The sequence below is a fragment of the Ochotona princeps genome, chromosome 4 (assembly GCF_030435755.1).
Source record: "Ochotona princeps isolate mOchPri1 chromosome 4, mOchPri1.hap1, whole genome shotgun sequence".
Taxonomy (NCBI): Eukaryota; Metazoa; Chordata; class Mammalia; order Lagomorpha; family Ochotonidae; genus Ochotona; species Ochotona princeps.
In genome coordinates, this window is record NC_080835.1 from 37,010,527 (window position 1) to 37,034,610 (window position 24,084).

Below are 24,084 nucleotides of genomic sequence, written 5' to 3' on the forward strand. Positions count from 1 at the left end.
ATTTCCCTATATTTCTTCACCTCTGTAACTGTGCACATTACTTTTCCTACTTGATATACTTTTCTCTTTCCGTTACCTGCTGGAATTCTGCCTGTTCTTCTAATGATCTCTCTATGTGGTCTTCCTTAATCACCAACCTAATGTACTGTAGTCAGTGAACTTAACACCCTTATATAATTCTGAAATTGGCTACACACCGCCTTGTAATACCATTCTAATATTTCTTTATTATTAGCTCATTTTTATTCTTTAGCTTTTTATATAATCATGCCTTGCTTCCCACCCCAAGTTTTACTCTAACTCTACACAATTTTGTTTCTTTGATTTATTCCACAAAACCTGGCATACCACCTAGAACACAGTTGATACTTCATAAATCCTTTAAATTGACTACATAAAGGAATCTGGTATTTAAAAAATTGAAATTGTTTAGGTTACCTAATAATTACTATACTGAACTCCAGCTTTGTTTTTTTTTTAATTTGCTATTTCTCAAACTTACACTCCTATACGAAAATGCATAAACTCCATAATAGAGCCATCTTCCTTCAACTTAAACCCCATGCCTATGGGGACTTTAGTCCAAGGTTTTCAGCACAGCATCAGATTTGAAGTCATATGGCTTCTCCTTGCTTCTGTAATGTCACCCCTCACTGCCCACCTCAAACATTCATCTCCTCCCTCCGCCCTTTATGTTCTACTTACTTCCCAACCCTCCCTTCCTTATAAAATCACAGCAACCTCTTCCCATTCATCCTGTCAAATATTCACTCGTGCCTTTGCCCCATACACAACCAACATCCTTTCTGAAGCCTTTCCAGGTATCACATAAGCTTACTAGAAGTGACCAGTCATACTTTCATTCCTTGAATACAAACTTCTAACGTTGAATGTACAATACTCGTTCTGTGGTATTTGAAATACAAAATCTGTATTGTTCACATTGAAATGCCCAGGAAGAAATACAGTTTCCATGGAATGCAAACATACCATAAATACTCATTGAAACTTGTTAAATGCAACTAATTAACTTCAATAATCATCTAAATATGATGGATACAATGTGGTTTTATCTGAACAAATTTTACAAGAATAAAGGCAAGAAAGACACTCTTGAATGTTCCTTGGAGTGCAAACAAGGAAGCAATCTTGTCCAAAGTAAACTGTTTCTGGTTTTTTTCCTTTTTCAATTATTTTAATGAAATACAGTAATCACACCAAGAAACGCTTATCAGGGTAAAGATAAATGAGATTTTTCATCCAATCACAGTCATAACCAACACCAAAATTAAGAAAAACTTCTAAAGTAAATTGTTAACACAAGGAAAATTCATCACTGTGTTCAATAGATACAAGGCCTCAGCCAGCTAAATGCATCCAAGAAGCTAAAATCTAAACTCCAAGGCACCCTGCCAATGCCATGAACTCTAGCAGATTGTCAAATGATAGAACTTTCTTACCTGTGTTCTACTTCCCGAATAGATAGGATCACTCCTGAGGTCGAAGGCTTCTGCTGGACAGTGGCTAGGAAGGTGAACTCACTCTTGTTCCGGAACAGCTGAATTAATTTCTCACTCACATGAGGGGCTGCATGAATCTCTCTTTCTATATCTAGGAGTCAAGAGGAAAGAGAAGGAGAAATGGGAGGGAAGAAAAAGAAAAGGGGAAAAGCAAAGAAAAGAATAGAAAAGAAATACAGAAGTGGAAAGAGGAGACAGAATGTGAGAAGGAGGAGGAGAAAAGAACCACAGTTAAAAATGCCACGTCCATCATTTCCACACTGCATTTTCATCTTCCCCTCCTGTGAGCACATCGCGTTCAGGCACCATCCACCACTCTATACAGCCACATTTATTCAGTGCAACACCTAGAAATGCCATTGCTGTCACCATGCCCACTTGTCACTTCGACACATTCACAATTGGCCAGTGATTTTCTGACAGGAATTTTGACAGGACAGTGAGCATTTCACCCGATTGCAAAGCGATTAAGTTGCTATAAATAAGGTGGAGAAGCAGTCAGATAAATGAAGTCCTAAATCATCAGGATCCTGGGTCCAGCAGGACCCTAATGCCATTCAGCAGTCTCCAATGTCCCTTTTCCCATGATCATGATCCCCTGCTCTATCTCTGCACCATAATGCATCTAGCAAACCTGGGTCTGTTTTCTCATGTGCTGAGAGAGCTGATGAGATATGTCATAACCTTTTCAGCACAAACAACAGCACTACAGCATTTTGCAGCTAGAAGTCTAGGCCATGGCAATAGAATGCAAACAGAAGTACTAAATTCAAGCACTCTATGAGCACCAAACCTACCTTTCTGACACTTGTTTCTCCGACCAGAGAATGGCCTTCACTGTTCATTTTGGGGGGGGGCATTTATCAGCTTTTATTAGGGATGAGATAAGAGCTACTTAACAGAAGCCAGCTAAAGATTTTCCAGAATAATACTCAAAATCTACTTAATGTATGAACAAATTACTTTGTAAACTAGAGAGTATTAACTAATGTTTGTTAACATTTTTATTAACATTACTTTAAGCAAAGATCCTCATAATACGTTTCAGCTAGAATTTAGTGTGTTCTTGAGATTACCCTATGTGTTTGCCCCCTTTTCCTCCTTTATTCATTAATTTGAAGTCAACTGATTACTTTGCAGTCGATGCCTGGAGAACTCACTATGGGCCCAGTGAAAAGAAGACCATGATTGCAATTAATGTTGCAGCACTGTGGAGTAAACCACCACTTAGGATGCCAATATCTCATATGGTAGTGTTTGGAGCCTTGATTGCTCCAGTTCTGATCAAGATCCCTGCTAACGCACCTGAGAAGTAATGGATGATGGTTCAAGTACGTGCAGCCGTCACCCACATAGAAGATGTGACTGGAATGTCTTGCTGCTGGTTTGGGTCTGGCCCAGACCTGGCTGTTGCAGCCATTTCAGAAGTTATCCAGAAATGGAAAACCTCTCTCTCTCTCTCTCTCTCTCTCACATCTCTCATCTCTCATTCTGTTTCCCTTTCTCCCTCTTTTCCACTGTGTGTGTATGTGTCCATACCTTTAAAATAATATAAATAAATAAATCTTTTAAAAATAAGACTACAACAAATCAGCAATGCCTGATGGAAAACAAAGAGTATGAACGTCATGTTGACTGTGGGTGTCCTCGGTACTCTCAGTTCTCCCTGGGTGATACCACAAAGCCCCATGACCAATGACCTCCAAATATACTGTCAACTCTGACACTTCTCTTGAGAAACAGAATCACATATGTAATTTCCTATTTAATATCTAGTAAGTATTTCAAGTTATGTAAGGGTACTTCAAAAATGTGTAGAAAAATGAAACAAAAATGTTTGTTTTGGTACAAACTTTTCTAATTTATTCATCATCTTTTAATAATTTGTATTTTCTATAAACTTGTAAAGATCCTTCACATGTACATATTTTTTTACAGCAAAACAAAATTTTAATTCCTTTTTCCCCAAAATGTTTGCAGTATCTGCAAGTTCCCACAATACAAACCGTATTCTTTTCCAAAACCTATAGTTTGTTCTTGGAGTTTCCAATCTTGGTAAATGACAATGCCTAGTTATTCAAGCCCAAAACCTAGAAACTGATCTTGATCATTCCTATTTTTCCATGCTCCACAACCAATCCAAGCACAAGTCAGAAGAGCTGCTATGCTGGATCTGTCCCCTTCTTCCTGTCTCCCTTCTCCAAAACCACTACCATTGCACCCCAGGGCAGCTTCAGCAGTATCCCAACCACTGTCCCTGCTTCTCCACCACATTCTCCTCTCCAGTCTTCACATATCAGCAAGGTGCTCTTCATTATCCTAAATTTGAATCATGTCAAGCACCTGGTGAAATTCTCCGCTAGCTCCCCACTCCTCATGGAATAAAATTCAGTCCCTCAAAAATGGCCTGAAAACTCACACATCCTGATGCTTGCCTGCCTCTCCCACCCATCTAACCTTCTTCTTGTTTGCTAAAAGGAGCACACCAAACTCACTCCTGCCTCCATCTCTGGATTCTCTTCTGAATACAATGCCCAGCTCCTACGCCTTTAATGCTCACTATGAGTGTTACTTTCTCCAAAACACTCTGCGTTAATTTCTCTCCAACATTCCAGATGGATATTTTCCCTAGATAGCTTTTCTCATCATGTATTGTTATCAGCTTATTGTTTCCTTATATCACCTATCACATTCTTGTTTCCCTGTTCTTGCTTTACATTATATTCTTTTTTTCCCACTAGACTACATGCTTTATGAAGGAAGGTATTCTTTTTATTCACTGCTTTATCTGCAGTTCTTAGTGACTGCAACAAAGTAGCCATCCCATGAATGTAATTATTGAGTTTAGTAATTTATTTTCCATTTATTTCTCTCATTTATAGTGTTACTTTAAGTAGCCACCTACATTAGTTAAAAAAATATGACATTTTCTTTGGAAAAAAAAAGAGATAAATGAGTCTGTCTCAAATGCCAGTGGCTATCAAAGAAAACAATGTTTGGCAGCATTTCAATCTCTCCTGTTCACAGGACACCCCACGTAAAATCTGGTTTCACCCTACCATACTTTTGCTCACACAGCCCTTCTGGAAAAGAAAACACTTATGCTTGCTTTTCTCATTTCTCTTTATAAGTGATTGACACATTAAAAGAAACTGACGCTATTAGCACTCAACAGAATGAAATTCAAGAAACATCTATTTTGATATATTGAGACTTTATGAGCATTCTCATTTTCAGAAAAGCCTTTTCAAGTAAATATTTACCATAATTCACCATCTAACAGAACAAAAGAAAATAATCCCGCGTCCTACAACATAGAGGCAAGAACACTGGACCACATTTCAAGAGCCTGGGACCACCCTGGATTTTTCAGATAACTAGCCGTGTGTTCTTCGATGAGATGCCTTACCTCTCTGAACCTCACAATCTACATCTGAAAATTCAGAGGATGGAATTCCATGATCTCCAAGTTCTTTGTTAAGCCTAATATTTCATTTCTGTTTATCACTTTATCCTGCTCCCAGCCATATAACGAAAGAGAGTACTATCGGTATTCCCTATTCATAAAACACTCAGATACCATGATCTTCCTCCTCTGTTGAGTTTCTAAAGCAATATAAAACATAAAGTTGTCAGACCTGACACGGTAGCCTAGCAGCTGAAGTCCTCACCTTGCATGTGCCGGGATCCATATGGGCACCGGCTCTAATCCTGGTAGCCCCGCTTCCAATCCAGCTCCCTGCTTATGGCCTCGGAAAGCAGTCAAGGATGGCCCAAAGCTTTGGGACCCTGCACCCACATGGGAGACCCGGAAGAGGTTTCTGACTCTTGGCTTCTGATCCGTGCAGCACCAGTCATTGCAGCCGCTTGGAAAGTGAATCATCAGAGGAATATCTTCTTTTCTGTCTCTCCTCCTATCTGTATATCTGCTTTTCCAATAAAAATAAATAAATCTTTAAAATATAAAATAGATAAAAATAAATACAACTTTAAGAACATAAAGTTGTAAATGAAAATAATGATATGTCACCAATTCGTAGCACCCCATTTACTAGAGATGAAAGAAGAACCAATGAAAACCTATAGTGAGTATTGTATTTCCTTATTCAACCACTGTAATCTGTATTTGATATAATACTTGAGAATATTAAATTCTGCTAGAGAAAACAAGAAAAACAAGTAGAATGGATAAAGCTCATGAGAAATGTTAAATATAGATGGCAAGTTAGCAACATGTAAAACGTGTTAAATGTAGAATAAATAGAATGTAACTTGCTGAATGTACATAAAAAGGACTAAGACTGTTACAATGGACTGGGATGGGAGACAGAGACTGAATATATGGACCACACATTTCTCCACAGTCCAGTGGGGTAGTCCTTCTCCCAGTTTGCATCCTATCCTAAATGTTCTAACTACTCCATTTCTTTCCCTTGCTTTCTCCCAGACACTTTTTATTGATTTAATAAGCCACGTAATTACAGTATCTGAGTTGGTTCTGCCTGTGAACTTTTATACTTTATGACATCTGGGTGTATACTTTATATCACCAAGGTCATTTACCACACAGCAACAATGTAAAGTCAACATTAAAGAAAATCCTTTCCAGTATTTAGAGGTTTAGCATGATCTAGTTAATAAGTGCTAATTCAGCAGCAAGAGTTAAGTGCTTTTTCTTCCCTGGGATGAAAATGCTTTATCTAGTCATTTATAAAGTACAGCTAAAAATGCTAAAGTGATGATTAAACATCAGCAAAAAAATTGCTGCATGAAGAGAGGAAACTGGAAAGTGGAGAAGAAATTAAATTAAATGAATCTGTTTACAGACATTTCTTTCATGTGGAGGCAACTTCACTGTTCTCTTCCACGGTGCACAGGGGAACAGGGCATCAGTTGCATTGCCGGCATATACCTGTGCTTTCTTTGTGCAAGGCACTGTGCTGGGCTCTGGGGAAATGGAAATTAAAACAGAACTGTGTTCTCAAGGATGACACATCAGCAAGACAGTTTCCTAGTGACAAACAGGAATACACAGCGAGGCAGCACATAAATGACACAGAAAGTCTCTGGGGGTTGGGAATGACATCACAGAAGATGTATCATTGAATTTGAGTCAGAGAGATGAATAAGTGTTTATCAGACATGAGAGAGAGAGAGGGAGAGAGGGAAAATAAGGTGTTCATTGCAGGATGGCTGTGAGAATGTGAACACCCACATGGTTTAAACCAACCAGGCAATCTTTATTTTTCTGCATGGGTATCTCCCACTAAAATCCAGCAGGAGAAGCATCTAACATTGAAGAGAATTCTAGGCCCCTGATCCACCAAAGAATACCAAATTAGCAGAAAGATCAAGAGGCAAATTCCCAACAGTACATCAGCCAAAGAGTGATGGATCAAGGTAGCAAATGCAGAAGCAGCAGCCAGAAACATGAAAAAATAAACAGTCAGGTCTGGCCATCTCAGTGTTAACTTACGCAGAATTCAGGTGATATTTTAGTAACTTCTCTAAGAACCTAACACATACAAAGGTCTTGATAATGATTTGGCACATCCTTGCAGTTCAAGTCCCACTCATATTCATGGTAAGACTAGCTGCTAAAGGGAAATCAACACGTGCTGATTTGAAATGACTGCTGGCTTTTCATATCTAAATGCAGAGGAAGGTTGCCAATTTCACAGCCACCAGCCATCCACACAGCCCAATTCCTACTGTAGGGAGAAAGGGTCACACATGCCCCACTGTTAGGTCTTCTGGTCCTTCTCTGAGGATATTAGATGTTATTGATCCAAGCAGCTTCAAAGAAGCAGAAATCAACGGGGACACCAGGAAACTCCCAGTTAATGTACAAGGGATTTCCATTTTTACTAACAGATTCACAATAACATTCCATTAAACCTAGGAGCCAAAATTATAAAAAGCAAACAAGTGCAGCTTATTACAGTACAAAGTTCAGAGCTAATGCCCTACACATGCCATCTCACTGCAACTTTAAGAGGCGATAATGTTGTTGGCAATTTACAGATAAAGGAGCCTTGTCTTCCAAAATTGCAATAATATTCTAAAAAGCCATTGGACTAGGAGGCTGTGGTGCTCAAAATCTAATTAATTGTGCTGCATCTGCGGCTTACCTGCACATGTGAGCTCAGTTCTTTGTGCAGGAGGGAAAGGCACCAATCTCCATCACACTTGGTAGTTCACTAAGGAAATATTGAGTGAACTGAATAAATGCACGAATTTATACAGCCTTATGAGATAGATATCAGCATCCCCCATTTTATAGCTGAAGAAACTGAGGCACCAAGTTCTCAGGGGGTCGCACAGGGGCAAACATGCTAATCCTGTGGCACCAGCATCCCCTACAGGCACGGGTTTGTGCCAAAGTTACTCTACTTCTAACTCAGCTCTCTGCTTGTGGCCAGCCAAGGATAGCAGCAGAGGATGGTCCAAGTCCTTGGGGTCCTGTACCCACATGAGAGACCTAAAAGAAGTTCCTGGCTCCTGGCTTCAGATCAGCTCAGTTCTGGACCTTGCTGTCATGTGGGAGAGAACCAGAGGTAGAAGACCTTATGTCTCCTTTTCTATATATAAAATCTGCCTTTCAAATAAAAACAGATAAATCTTAAAAATTAAAAAAAAAAAGAAGTTTCACAGCTTGCCCGGGCTCAACTGGTAGATGAGTGAAGATGAATTTGTTTCCTCTGGACACAGTCAGTGGTGCAACTCAACTGAAGTTTCACTTTCCTCTCTTTACTCTATCCTGCTGCCTGTCTGCTGCATTCCAGCAGCCCAAGCTTCATTCCCATTCTTTCCAGTGCCATGCTCCTCTTCACCCTAGTACATTTCCCTGTGCAGTGACCTCTCCTGTCTCCCCTTTTGGGGCACTAGTTTAATTGTCACTCCCTTGGACCAGCTTTCTCTGACCACCCTGGGTCATCAGCTCAAGTTCTCTGGATATCTCTTAATTTTTCTATCATCAAGATTTGCTATGTGTAATCACTACCATTGTATAACCATCTTGCCCATTAGATTTTAGAATGCATGAGAAATTTTTTTTTACCAATATATACCCTACTTATAATACAGTACCTGGCACATGATATAGCCTGAACAATTAGGTTCAAATAAGATAGGCCCTTAAATGTTTGTTCCATTAACAAATAATATCTTAACTCCAAAATATGGAACACAATATAAACAGAGATTCTTCAAGTATAACCCAATCTGTTAGGAAAATATATTAAAATAATGAGCTACCTAAGGAACAATAAAGTCATCTGAAGTGCTCCCAACTCTTTCATTATGATACTGAGGTTTTTTCAACTGATCTTTTTAATTTATTATTTTTACATGGAATACCACACTTTTATTTTGTTGTTAATTCTTTTTAATTATTATTATTTATGATACAATTCCATAGGCTCTAGGATTTCCCTTTCCCCTTCCCAAGTCCTATTCCCCTCACTGATTCCCCCTATATTAATATAATAGTATAGTCTCTTTCATAAACAGTCATAAGTCCATCATCCTGCTCTTTACGTATATCCTGACATTGTAGGTATGGATAGCGACAAAGAGTCCAGCATCCTATTATCAAGATACATTCAACAGTTTCATTGGAAGTCCATCTTTGATTTGGAAGTAGAGATGCATACAGCATTGTATCTTCACATCTGGATATGATAGTTTCTCTTACACAGTCACTATACAAACCCTTGGATGAAAAGCCATAAAACAAAATCAACAACAGGCAGAAAAATGGAAAATTTACAACAACCTGAAGTAAATAACATGCTACTGAATGTATGGTACTAAACTTAAGAGATCCCAAGACATATTAGATTAATCAATACTTTGAATCTATCTAGAGATACAGCAGTGCCCTGAGAATTTACTAGGTGGAATAATATAAAGTAGCTGAGTTCTTATAGACATATTACAAGTAAGGAAAATCAATACATCCTCTCTGTCCCTAAGAAATTAGCAGGCTGCAGGCACTCCTCTTTAGCTGGCCTCTCCATCCCACCAATCAGGTCTCTGCACTTCCCAGCCTTCCACACCCATCTCAGCTGGAATCCTGAGTATAAAGCAAGGTTGGTTAAACATGAATGATAGTTCCATTTGAAATCATAAGAAAACAGAAGAAAAAGGAAAAGACTAGTAAAAAATATTTTTTGCAATATGATCAAGATTCACTCTACAACACCAAGAAAAATGTATCCAACAGTAACCAATGGTTAAGTAAATTAGGGTATACACACCCAAAGGATAATTACAGATGATGACAAAATCATATCACAAAGCCATGAAAATAACATAGGACTTTTCTAAGCAATAGTGTCAAATAGATACATAATTACGTGAATGCTATCATTTAAAAAACATATAAAAATATTAGCAATGCATAACAAACAAATATAAATTGTCTCCAAACAAAATGTTAGCAATCAGGAAACAACATGGATACATTTTTTTCTGACTTCAAGGCATCTGAATTTTCCAAATCCTCCCTAAGAGTTACTGGATGCAAAACCAATAAACAGTAGAATAACAAGAAAAGCATTTTTCACAAATAAGAAAATAAGAAATAATCACCTTTCAACCACACAATTACATATTCTTAAATCAATGAAAACAATACAATCTCCCTCCAGACCACCTCAGCTGGATCTTGCTTCCCATGGAATGTTACTCCTCTTCTTAAAGAGCATGATCAGGCTGATCATGGGACCAATTTTTCAACTCTAACTGAATTCTTACCCATGCCCATATCTATGATAGTTCAGGATGATGGAGTTGGGTATCTTGAAAACAATGGCAGGTGGGCTCTTTCGCATGTAATTTTAATTTGACTGCCGAGTGTTTGACAATCACAAGGATGTGTCCACCACACATCGTGTGAAACTCTATGCACAAATGTTGCCGGGATCTGTTAAATGCTATTAGGGTGCTCCTTATCTTTGCCCCCTGAAAACTACTGCAAAGATGGGAACTGTTCCGGTGTTTCATTCAGAGATAAAAGAGTTGGCATGCTCAGAAGGTCCTTTAGGTATGGACCAAGGAATGTCCCATTAAGGACTTCCAGAAAAGAGGCAGTATAGGGTAGTGGTTAGGAAAGTAGGCTCTGCAACCTGATCATCTGATCCACATTCCAGCTTCACCTCTTACCAGATATGTGACATTAAACAGATTAACCTGTCTGTGCTTAAATTCCTTCCTCTGTAAAATCGGACTAAAATTGCAACCATCTCAGAGGATAATATAAAGATTAAATCAGTGAATATATGTTGAATTTTTAAAGCAATGTCTGCTACCTAATAAATACATAACAATTGTTAATTTGGAACATATGGAAGCTCTGTTTCAGCATGGGTTTCCTAATTCCCACACAAAAATCATCAAATTTCTCTGCTCTGGTCCAAATGATGAGTCTCTCCACCCTATGGAGAACCAACCCCCTCCAAAAACCCATACTACTCTAAATATATTGAGGATGCAATCTCTACCCTGCTTAAGAAGTGAGGAGCTGTGGGCTGACCAGATTATAAACTTTGTTTCATGCAAAGTCTTAATTCTCATGCACAAAAGAGACATTCTGAATACTGTAATGTTCCTGACCTTGCCATATCTACTAAAATTCAATAGTAAACAGTAGGGCATCATGTTCAACTGCCAAGCTCTCTAATTTACGATTACTCATTATAAATCAGTTTTACATGTTGCTTCAAATGCTGTTTTTCACGAATAAAAATCTGCATGTATTGAAATGCACAGTCATTTTAATATGCAAACCTCCTACAGAGATGATGTCTCATTTTAATTATTGTTTCGGTTTAATGGGTTTTCATTAAATTAGAAGATGGAGCAATTACTGGGGTGAATGGCTAATGTTGTAAAGGTAAGCTCCTGTGACTCTGTGGGCAAAAAGAAAGCTATGGCACAGACAAGCAGAAAGCAAAGCTCTCTGATCTACTTACATTCAGCCCAATAGACAACCACCCTGCCATTCAATTTCCCAGCTTCAAAACCGAGCTGGCATCCCTTCCCATGACGGACAAACAGCTCTAAGCACATTTTTAGCACAGGGTATTTTTTCCAGATATTATTTGTATGAGAAGAGAGACTGAGAGAGTAACAAAGAGAGAGAGAATGCACACCTATTCACTGGTTTACACCCCAGTGCTGTGATAGCCAAAATTTGGCTGAAGCCATAGCTAGAAGCTGAGAACTTGGTCAAGGTCTCCAAGGAAGGTGGCGGGAAAACACTGTAATCTGAGTTTCAGGCATCTTACTGACTCAAGGTCAAACACTAGCCCCAAGCTTGGAGCATTTTAATCACATAACCTTTCCATCAGGAACCCAGGCTTCCCTGTCAGCAGACAAGAGAGTGCTTTTACAAATCCACGGTCTGCAAAGCGAAATGTCATATCATAGGAAAGTACTCTATAATGAAATTGTCTTCTCCCACACACACAAGTAATTTGGCAGATTTAGTGGATTAATGTCTGACTTCCCACCCCTGGGAAATTGGCCCAACTTCAAAATAGGATGCACTGACCAAAACCATATTAATTAGCCACAGTCAGAGGCTCAATGAGAAATTGCTTTGGTGGCCTCAGCAATATTTCACTCCATAAACTGTACAAATTTGGCACTCGGGGACCAACAGGACTGCACTGCCTCAGACAGAGGTGAAAGAATGAATGTGAAGAAGGAAATGAGTAGGGACTGAGAGGGAAAAGTCAGCTTTATTCAGTCCCAGTGATCAGAGGTGAAGGACACCACTCAGCATCAGCAAAGGGTAGGAAACATGATGGGAAGAGACATTGCAGAGCAGACACCTGTGCCTGAGGTGGATGAGAGGGGCTTGACATGCTTCAAAAATATGGCTCCTTTCTCTCCAAATGAGCTCAAAGCGAAAGAGAGCAAAGTTACATAGGGGTCCTTCTGAGTGTAACCAAGATATTCAATTCAGGCAATCTAGCCACTACTCACACGCCAAGTAAAGGGAGCAGGAGAGGGGAAAAGAAATTGTAAAACAGTGGGAAGTAACTGCTGCAAGGAGCCCTCCTTGCTCACAACTAGTGGAAGCTCAGCCTGATACTCCACACACAGGTGGAATATGAGGCTCCTTTATTTCCTAGGTCCTAAAAAGCACACCAACAGCTCTTGGATCACATACATTCATCTAATTATACACCTTGTTAGCTAATTAGTTCCAGAGTCACTACCAGGGAGGTCTCTCTCACTATTTATCTGTGTTGGCCACAGGGTTTCTGCACTTTCAGGTTCCCAGGGAAACCAAGCGATTATTGGCCTTTCAACCCTGTACTGAGGAGGCAGAGTGAAGCTTTCTGAGCAGGAAACAGGTCACCTGAAACTTGAGGCTGTGAACAGACACTTCAAGAACCAAGTGCATTTGTCCGGAAAGGGGCAATGCATATGGTTTTTTGCAGACTTGCTGTTGTTGGATTTATTTAAGACTTCCTCTTTGAGGACTTTTTCCAACCTTATTAACCATTAATGTCGCCCTTTAAATGTTCTTTGCTCCTGGAGCTTAGATCAGTTGCTATCTGGGTACTGAACCCTGCTAGATCAGTCTCCTGCTCCCCCAACCTCAACCTCACAAACAAGAGTACTAACCAGAGGTTAAAACTTAAATCTGCATTCACAGAAGCTGTTCAGAAAAATGAAAAATGTCAATTGGAAAGGAAATTGGTCTTTGATCATTATTTGCAAATAACTGAGCTCTTGCATGTCCTGGGGTAACAACACTGAATCCATTTTTAATAAATTGTTCAGCGTATTAAATAGTGCCTTTGTGATCACTTATTTCAAAGAGTTTCTGGCGGTTCCCAAGGAGTCTTTGCTAGTTGTATATAATCTGATTTAGCAGATATTTGTCAGTTCCCTCAACTACCCCACTGACAGTACTTCATCCCCATCAGGTCCAAGGGAACACTCTGGATGGATAGGTGCCCAAAGTTGTGCTACGTACCGATGATGGGTTCCATGAGGGGATCTAATTTTAACTCTTCTACCACTCACAGTCTGGGCAATCTTTTCCATATCTACTCATGCCTTAACCATCCATTGAGGTCAAATCCAGTCTCCTCCCATGTCAGGAGGTTCTAGCAGCCTAGCTGAGGATGGCTTTCTGTTTCAATTCCAAATTTGACCATTTATGTAAAAACGTATTGTTAGAGAATGCTCTCTGTGAACAAGGCTCATGCTGGAGAGAAACATCTAGCCAGTTTTGGCCCCACACTACCATGGTTCACATTCTACATCTTAACCAAATGCAATGATCAAATGGCAACCTGACCTCTACATAACCACTCAACAACCTCCCAATTGTTTGTTCTTTAAGAAAAAAAAAAAAAACAGCCTAGATTTACTTATTTGAAAGTCAGAGAAAAATTGAGGGGAAGATGGAGAAGTCTTCCACCTACTGGTTCACTCACTACGTGATCTCAGCAACCAAGTCTGGCCCAGGCCAAAGGCAAAACCCAGAAACTCCACCCTGGTCTCTCATATGAGTGGAAATGGACCAGGTACTTGGGCCATCTTCCACTGCCTTTTCAGGTACATTAGCAAGAAAATGGATCCAAAGCAGGGTAGCTGGGTCTGGAACAGTCTCTCTATGATATCTGCAGCACAAATAGCAGCTTAACCCACTGCACCACACTGCCAACCACTTCATACTTCATACTTCTTGACACACTCTGTCCTCAATTATTCTGGATTATTCCAACCTCTGCACTACAATATTGCAGCAGCCGTCAACTACCAGTTTGTCTCCGTATCTGTATTTCTCCTTTCTGCTCTTTCTCTTTTCCTCTCCTCTCTTACTTTTTGTCTGTCTCATGAAGCTCACTGATTATGGAACAATACTTAAAAACATGAGATGTTCATCATTAGTATGTAAATGATAGTGGGGATTTGGTTCTGGGTCAAAAAGAAAAGTGAATCAGTTTGGTCTTAAGCAGCAGTCTGTTCCATGCTGAGTTCATAGGCATCATCTTCCTTGCTCTGTTTCTCTCTGTGGGGAGAATGATGAGATTGCGAAAAACTCTGCCTAGTGCTTTCCACCTGCTGTGGTGGACATCAAATTTTAAAAACATGAGGGGCAGTACATGGTACAGTGATTCAGTAATCAAATGGGATACCTGTCTCTTGTATCAGAATGCCCATGCTGAGTCTCATATACTCAGCTTTTGATCCAGTTTCCTGTTAATGCACACCCTGGGAGATAACAGATGATGGTTTAAATACTTGGATCCTTTGCACCTATGTGGGAGACCTATACAGAGTTCCAAGTTCCAGGCTTCAGCTTGGCCAATTCCTGCCTCTTTTGCAGGCATTTGAGCAGTGAACTAGCAGATGAAGACTAGTTTCTCACTCTCTCTGTCTCTCTTCCTCCCCTCTCCCTCTCTTCCTCTCTCTTCCTCCCACTCTCTCTCTTCCTCCCTCTCTCTCTTCCCTCTTTCTCTCTCTTACCTCTTTCTCTCTCTTCCTCCCTCTCTCTCCCTTCTTCCAGCCCCAACCCAGTGTGTGTGTATGTATCCCTCTATAACTCCCACTCTACCTCTCAAATAGAAAATAATTTAATCACAAGTAGCAATACTATCCCTGCGTGAATGATTTTTTTTCTTTAAGAATTAATTAATTCAAAAGATACCTCTGCAGGGAAGCCTTATCCAACCAACCATCTTCTTAAGTGTCTTGCTCTTTGATTTCTTTCATGGTACATCTCACCATTTACACTTACTCATTTATTAGTGTACTTCATTTTTGTGATTGGTCACTTCTGCTGAATTGAAACATTCTCAGGAATAGAGACTTTTGTCTTTGTCACATCCCCAACAACCATACATGAATAAATGAATGAATAAATGAATGAATGCTGACAATTCTTTAGAACATGGATTCCTCCAAAATAGACAACTTTACATTCTTCTCATGCAATCAGAACGCAAGACAGAAGCTAGAGCATAGCAGCATGTTAGACTCTCCTGAGTGATCAATATGTCAATGAGCTTTAAAGCTTCCTTTAAAGGAAATAGCTCCAAAAGACTTTTTCCATGCAGTCACGCCAATACTAAGAGATAAGGATGCCAAAGTCAAACGTTGGGGGCAGGGGAAAGACTAAATTCAGAAACACAAGAAGTTTTCCCCAACCTGGCTCAGTCTCCAGCACATAGTAGTAGGTCTTGACCATTCTGTAATTACAGAGAGATCTTCACACTTAAATGAAAAGCCACAAAAGATGGCTATCTGCCAACTGCAGGGGAAATACCAACTTGTCTGCACAATGCGATCCTGTCAACCCTGTCAGATGCAACTCCCGTCCCTTCCCTCCCTTCTGGCTCATCAGGAGCTGGCTTTGGTTTCTTTGACATTCAAGCTCCTTCCTGCCTTTGGACCTCTAGTTAGGCCATTCCTCAGTCTGCAGCACACATATGCCTACTCCTATCTGGCACCCTCCATCACCGCTTGGGCTTCAATTGAATGCCATTACCTGAGACCCCCAATCCCACCTCGGTAGAGTTCCCTGCCCACACAACCTAAGGTTTTCTTCTTCAAGCACTTCCTAGTGTGAGGCTGCATGGCAGGTCAGCACTGTGTCCCAGCCCCAGCCTGAGAAATGAAAAGGAGCAGGTACCGTAAGGACACAGGAGAAATGGATGGGAAAGTGACGTGTGTGTGTGTGTGTGTGTGTGTGTGTGTGTGTGTGTATCGGTAGCCCATTCTACACCTGTATTAATTTAGGGATTTAGGGCTTTCTGAAGCTTTTAAGGTTCATCCTCCACTTACTAAGCAAATGCAATGTCTACAGCACGCAGTAGCATTAGATCTGCTTGATTTCAATTTAAACAATGGTTTCCAATTCTCATTTCCTTGACTGAGGTTCAACAAGAACAAATATCTGATTTGCTTGAGTCTTTTTGGAATGAGTCTCAACATATCTCATCTTCTAGCCTGGTCCTTCAAGCTGAGTCATTCTCAAAACTTAACATTCAGTTCTTATGTCCGTGAGGAAAAAAGCAGCATAGGGTGGCGCCCATTCATTAATTTCCATTTTTTTAAACATCCCAAAAACTGCAATAAGCAGTCACAGCAGAGATCTGAGTGTCCCGGCTCCATGGCAGTATGGCTTTCTAACCAGCCTTAGGCCACAGCAGTGTCTATGTATTGGTTTAGCTACAGTTTAAACTGTCGAACCCCAAATAACATACCACATTTCAAGACCAAAACACCACAGATTATAAAATATACTGTCCCTCTATATACCTCAAAAAGAAGGAAAAAACTGTCTATTGTAGGATAAGACACCACTAATGAAAATTTATGCAATTTGGTACATAATTATGCCAAAGTGATTAAATGTATGTATCTTTGGATTAATAAAACACAACACAGAAATTGGGAGATCTCACATAAAAATTCAACTCCTGGGTAAAAACATGTAAACAGGACCCATTTACCAATAGCTAACAATGCAGTAGGTACTGAGTTATAAGAAACACACACATCACAGCATCGAGGCATGAGCTGGCTGCAATATTCTTCCAGTGCACCTAACTTGTTATCTGGTCAGCCCCTAGGAACCTAGAATCGTGACTTACTTCTCAATTCAACTTGAACTACACCAATGCTACACACCTCATTCTATCCTCTTTCCAAACCCTTCCAGGTCTTTCCTGGTTTTCACCAGGGCTTTCCAGGCCACTCGATGCTTTTGGGTTTTCCAGAATTACCCTACTGAGTCTCAGCAGATGTGTCAGGCCCACATAACAAATATTACTGAAGGCATGGGTTTTCCCAGGCCCAAAAGAAGCCAGGAAGAACACTTCTAACACAAAACAGTTCCTTTTTCTTTCCCCAGATATATCAAAAAGTCCATGGAAAACAGGGGGAAAAAGGCTTAATTTATTTTGGTGTGAAAAACAAATGAAACCTATGCACAGTTTTTCCACAGTATGCATTTTCCATGGGCTTTTGAAGAATCCTCACACACTCATGCTCAGCTTTTGTGATGAAAAAAAAGAAAGAAAAAGAAACAGGGAATGTTGCTCTATGTCAAGGTGAAATTTGGGGTCAGATGACCTTGGATCCACCATCAGTCCTAACACTTAGTATTTGGGTGGCATTTAATTTCTGAACACTGGATAATCATCTAATCCTTCTCAATGGCAGTGCCTCCTCCATGAAATAGCAGTAACGGTGGCAATGATCCTTATGTCACAGAATCCACATGACAAACACACATGATCATCTCTATGACAGTGTTGAAAATACCTGTCACTCTCACTTCCATCTTCATCTGAGTGTCAAGGCAGATGACACCAAGCAGATTGAGCACATACAATATGCACAGGAGAAGGCTTTGTGGGGTGTATGAGCGCACCCACACATGCACACACGCACACATGTGCTTCAATTTACTTTCTTTATTCAGGATTTAATCCAACAGGATAAGGTCCCTTGTTGCTGTCCCACACCTAGGAGCTGTAGTCTTCCTTTCCTCTGAGTGGGATTTCCTACTTCATTACGCCCAAAACCCCCCGGCATTCCAGATGATCCAGACTACACATGCTATTTAAAAAACAGACAACAATAAAACAAAAATGCAATATCTTGATCCACCACAGAGCAATAACGTGAGCATGATAAAACCAAAGATGTCTGCCAGCATTTCTATTTATATGTAACTACTGCTGTAGCCATGTCTTTAATTATACTCTCATTCACTGGATGAAGTCTGTCACTGTGGGTCAAGGCGTAACTGAACCTGGAAGTCTCCAACCAGCATAAACAAATGCCACACATCCAGGCATTCTGGGCAACTTTTCCAAGTGAATTATTGAAGAAATTTTAGAATTCTTCAAAAATGTCACAATAATAACTATTTTATCTTTCTTATGCCATAATTATGATTTGGAGCTTTGCTTTTCTTATTTCATCCAGGCACACCACAGCTCATGAATAAAATATGACAAGTTTGATAGCAGCCATTGGAGAGGGTTCATCCGTAACAACAGACGTGCTCGGTGTACAAAGAACTGTTGTATTCCAACAGCCTTTGTTTCTCGGATGGTCTTTTATCTAAAAGAAAAGACCACGTGACTTCTCCAATCTCCCCACCCCCTGCCACCACCCCACAATGCCTGCTTTAGTGTTTGTGAAACCAAGTTTACTTAATTATTAATGATGACATTTCTAAACAATCAGAGAACAAATTTTTAAAAAACAGCAAAGAGTTGCCTGCTCATGTGGAACTGGCTTCAAACAACATATCAAACAGCTGACTCAGAGAGACACAATCAGAACCAAAGTAACCTGCCAACTTAACAACTTCGCAACTAGAAAAAAAATATTCACATGGTCAAGCCCACCTGGCAGGATAGCTAAAGCCGCCACAGGGCTCTCTTCTGAAAAGTTTCCTTTCCGTGCAAAGACTGCCAGGTTCCTTCAAAATTCAGACTCCAGAAAGTCTTTCAAAGAAATTAATGTGAAAAGGAAAGGAAAGGAAAGTGTGGCTCTGCAAAACCATCAGCATTTTTCAAATGGCCCCAGGGATGTCAGACTTCAAGTTTGGAGGTTTCATTTTTTAAAGCAAATCTATAAGCATCTTGTTCTATCAGACAAACAAAACCAGCTGGCTTCCAAGGTCCCTTCCAAATACAAATTATTCTCCTAGAGTTTCTATCAAAATGTGTAGAGCCAAAAGACACTTTAAAGTCATTCTTCGTTTGCAACTTGAAGGACTAAGAGTTGAGATGTAGATCTGAATCGAACAATTTACCAAACCTTCAGAATTGTAGGTTTGTTTGTGGGAGCATTGCAAACAATCCCAGATTAAACTGCAACAACAAAACATGTTTTACACTCCTCAAGAAAATGAACCCAGGCATCATCAGGAAAACCAGAACATGAAAGCTTAAACATATGTTGTTGTTTCCTTGTGTTTACCGTGCAGACACACAGTGATAACTATTTTTAGAAATGGCAGCTCTGCGTGCTTTTTTACATCTTTGCCCAGGCAGTCTGCATGCTCCATGACAGCAGGTAATGGTGAACTGTGACCCCTTCTACCTACGAGAGCAGGGGTGAAACCTGAGTGAATGTGTCATATGAAGGCCACAGTTTCTACAAGAGTAATTTAGTGGTATATTACATAAAATGACACATCATTGACTGGCACTTCATGACACCAGGCATCCCTACAGGGATATGTGCAAATGTGAAATAAAATTCTTAAGTCACCGCCACAATATACACATTATATGCCAGATGTACTTGCAGTTTGGACAGCAAGATGAGTCTGAATCTTTGGCAAATAAAGAAGGCAGCAGCTTGAACGCTCAGAAAAAGGAGCGAATTTTCATTCCCATAGGACAGTATACAATAACAGCTTTAGCACTCTGGAGTGCAATCCATTTAAAGGTACTGGTTGCCTTTCATTAGAAATCAGTTTGCAAGGAGGCCAAATGAGGCTGGGAACTGGGCAGTGGCATTTAAATCTTTCACATTACTAGTAGGTAACAATACTAGTAGGTGGGATTAAGTCCTAAGCCTAAGGTTTAGTGGTGAAAAGAAAAAAACAACAAAGATAAAAATAATTTCCCATGTATGCCTACATCAATGAGGCTATACCCAAGTAACCTGATTTCTTTGTTGTTAAAGTTGTTGTTTGATATATGCCTACGTATGGTGCACAATATGGTGTTTAAATAATATTGACAAGATGTTATGATTAGTTCAAGATGATTAGTATCACCTTACATATTGGTATATCTGTGCCCTGAAACATCTGACATGTATTTTGGAAGCATTTAAAATCCTATCTACTCATTAGCTTGATAACACAATACATTTTTGCCAACCATAATTCTCACCCATTGTTCTATAGAACATCAAACTAGCTTTCCTCCTATCCAACAACATCCCTAAAACTGTTAATCATCTGAGCTCTTGTTTCTCAGTAAAAAGATCCCAAACGTCAAACCTCAAGGTCCTGGTTAAAACATCTCTGAGCTCACTTCCACCAGCATGGGCCTTAATCAATCATTCTCTTTCTCCTCCACTGCAGGGGCAATATCTCCCACGCTCCATTTGCCTTCTTCCTCCACCCACACTTTTGAGGTCAGAGCAACTACAACATTCTTTTGATTCATTTTTAAGTCTGAGATAGGACCCTGATCTGTATTTGTCATACCAGTATGTATCCAAATGTTTCTGAGGCTTTCCAATCACAGCCCTGGATGTAACAGATCAGTGGGCTCCTAGACACAACCTGAATAGCAGAGTTGAAACAGCCGCATTAGTCAAGTCAACCAAAGCTGTAAGTCAAACACACTTGAGAACAACACTGCAGGTGTATGTGCTCTGTTATAAACCTTCACTGACATGACAGAAAAGGTTGGCATTTCTTAAATCAAGTGTCAAACTGTCTCTTTTCAGTTTGTAAGAGCACACAACAACTAGCTGAGCTGAGATCCAGATGCTACAGGTATACAAACTCCTTCCTCACTTCACACAGATCCTGTATGTTCTGGGACTTTATTTGGGTGGGAGGACAGCATCTGTGTTTTTGATCTGGTGGTAGTCTGGATATATATTTTAAAAAAAAAAAATGTTTGTTGGCCCACATGATAGCCTAGTGGCTGAAGTCCTCACCTTGCACATGGTAGGCTCCCATGTGGGCTCCAGTTTATTTCCTGGATGCATCACTTCCCATCCAGTTTTCTGCTTGTGGCCGGGAGAACAGTCAAGGATTGCCCAAAGCCTTGGGACCCTGCACCTGCATGGGAGACCTAAATGAGGTTCCTAGTTCCTGGCTTCAGATTGGCTCAGCTCCGGCTGTTGGCAGCCATTTGTGGGGTGAAGTAGCTGACAGAAGATCTTTCTCTATATATCTCCTTCTCTCCATGTATCTGACTTTGCAAAAAATAAATAAATCTTAAAAAAAAAAAAGATGTCTACTACTTCCTCCCAATGCCTTTGAGCCAAATTTGAACCTCTATGTTGAGAGAAACAAAAATGTGTAGGAGATTGAGTATTTCCTTGAGAAATATTGTGATTTCTGATCAGGACACAAATGACCTGGGTTCCAAACCAAAGCAGGAAGGATACTTTTGACAGCACTCAGAGAAAATGTCAACTGAACCCCTGAAGACCTTTTAACTAAGGACCTGTAAGGCACAGCACTCTGGACAGAGACTTTGATTCAAGCAGAATTTTATGACCTCTGGCAACTAAGAACCTCTTCCCAGAAACTTCTTGAACTTGCTGGAGTGGAGGGAAAAAAAAACACTTCACACATTAGTAGAAGAAACTGTCAGAATCAGTGGTAAAGTGCCCAATAAGGAACCCAGGAAAGACCTGGGTTTCTGGGATGTTTCAAACAAAGCTGGAGATTCTGCTTAAGCAAGGTAAAGCAAGAATAGATGGATGTTTTATAGTTATTAGCAATAATGTGGTTCTACGGCTATTCATAGGCTTATGAATCCTGATGACATTTGGTTCTCACATCAAACAAACCATTAGCAACTTTAAGTAGGAGCATCCAGATGCCACGTCATTTCAATGTGACCCTCTCCTTGAGAATCACGTATATCCTGAATATCTCAGAGTGTAGGTCAGCCCTGCAGAGGGGCATCAAGCCAAAAAGCTACGGAAAACTACAAGAAAATATTGAAATAGCCTCAAAGTTTAGAGGTAAGGTTCATAAACAGAGGCATATCTGTGAGAGTTGAATCTAAAGGAAAGGAGAGACACATTTAAGCAAGAGAAAGGAGAAAGATGGAAAAAGATAGTTTGTTAGGGTAGTCATTTGCACCTAACCATGGTATTTGACAGCTGTAAAGTTTTTTTGAGGTTCAAATTCCTCATCTGTATAATCAGGGGAAAGATCCCCCACCTCATAGATTTCTGTGACATATAAAGGTTTAGTAATATCAATTGTTTTTCATCTTTTTCTTGCCTTCTCCAAACCTACAGAATTTCCACAGATTTTGAGGTATTGGCTACATAGAAAAATTTTTAGAAATACTGTCGATTCTCACGGTTAGAAGGGATCTTGAAATAGTCACCTGCAAAGCAAACAATTGTATGCCTAAGGAACATTTGTTGATGTCTGGAGCCACTGTTACTTGCAATGACTTAAGGATACTAGTGGCATCTAGCGGTTAGAGGTCAAGGACACTAACATCCCACAGTGCACAAGAGTCTCCCATAACAAAATTGATCCAACCCCAAACATGAATAGCAACAACATTGAAAAACTCAGAGTCCCACTATTCCATGAAGCCTTTCTATTCAAACTCCAAGAGCTGGTCTTGACAGTTTTGGTTGAGCATTTGCAGGAACAGGCATTCACTATTTTGATAAATCCTCTCCATTGTTGATCAACCCAATCTCAGAACATCTCTCTTAGATCAAGTCAAAATCCGCTTTTGTCAGCTGTTTGTACTATTCTCCTCCAGAGAATACATCTGTCTCTTGAAGTCTTCAAATAGTAGATGCATTATAGGTTCTCCAGCGTGCAAGACCCTGGGGTAAAAACAAATATAAATGGACAAAGGCCCTGCCCTCAGGAAGCATTCCCTATCAAAGGTGACAGAAGAACAAACTGAAAATCAAGGTAGATTAAAGATGGGTAAGTAGAATGATAAGGCATATACTGCATCCTCCAGGGGAAAGAACGAATTTCCTTCTAATGGAGGTCATCTGGATGATTCAAGAAGACACAGCACATATGAAGAAAGTTACAAAGGCTGAACTAGAGACAAGGATGCTTCTGGAGGTCAAGGCATAACAGCAACGACTAGTATAATAAAAGGGCAATGTAGGGCCAGTGCTAAGTCACAGCAGGTAAAGCTGCCAGCACCAAACCCATATAGGGGCTGATTTGGTTGCTTCATTGCACATCCAGCTCTCTGCTAATGGCCTAGAAAAAGGGGCAGAACACAATCCAAGTGTTGGGGCCCCTGCCACCCATGTGGGAGATCCAGATGAAGCTCGTGCTTTTGGCCTGGCCCGGACGTGGACATTGTGGCCACCTGCAGAGTGAACCAGGGGATGGAAGATCTATCTCTCTATCTCTCTCTCTCTTTCTCTCTCTCTCACACACACACACACACACACACACACACACACACACCTTCAAAATAAACACACAAATTTTGAAAACAGAGTTTAGGATCGGAAAAGTGATACAGTGGGAAATGAGGAGAGAAAGATGGACTACAGAAAATAATCCAGGCCTGGGAATGTCTCCAATGAACTGAAATCACACTCTATACAGCACAACAACATGCTGAGTCCTGCAGGATGAAAGGCTGGATCTCAGAGGGGAACACACCAGCTCTTCCCAGGGATATGGGAGGGAGAATGGGCCTCCTGCCTGGTTTACAGAGATGGGTCCAAGCAGCTGCTGGAATCAATGGCTTCACAGGACCAGGTGGGTATCCTCATGGTTTCTCCAGGCAGTAACAGCCTGGGTGGGAAAGTGTAAAAGTTAAGTCCGGTTCTTTTCTCTGGAGAAATGCATTGGTGT

General features: G+C 40.3%; 1 protein-coding gene across 1 annotated transcript in view; it reads right to left on the minus strand.

Annotated features, from left to right (window-relative positions):
• NELL1 (neural EGFL like 1) overlaps window positions 1-24,084 on the minus strand; it is an 860,846-nt gene that overhangs the window by 779,435 nt on the left and 57,327 nt on the right. Inside the window, exon 3 of the mRNA XM_058663250.1 lies at window positions 1,461-1,611. Within this exon, the coding sequence (XP_058519233.1) occupies window positions 1,461-1,611 (151 nt within the window). The remainder of the gene's footprint in view (window positions 1-1,460; window positions 1,612-24,084) is intronic.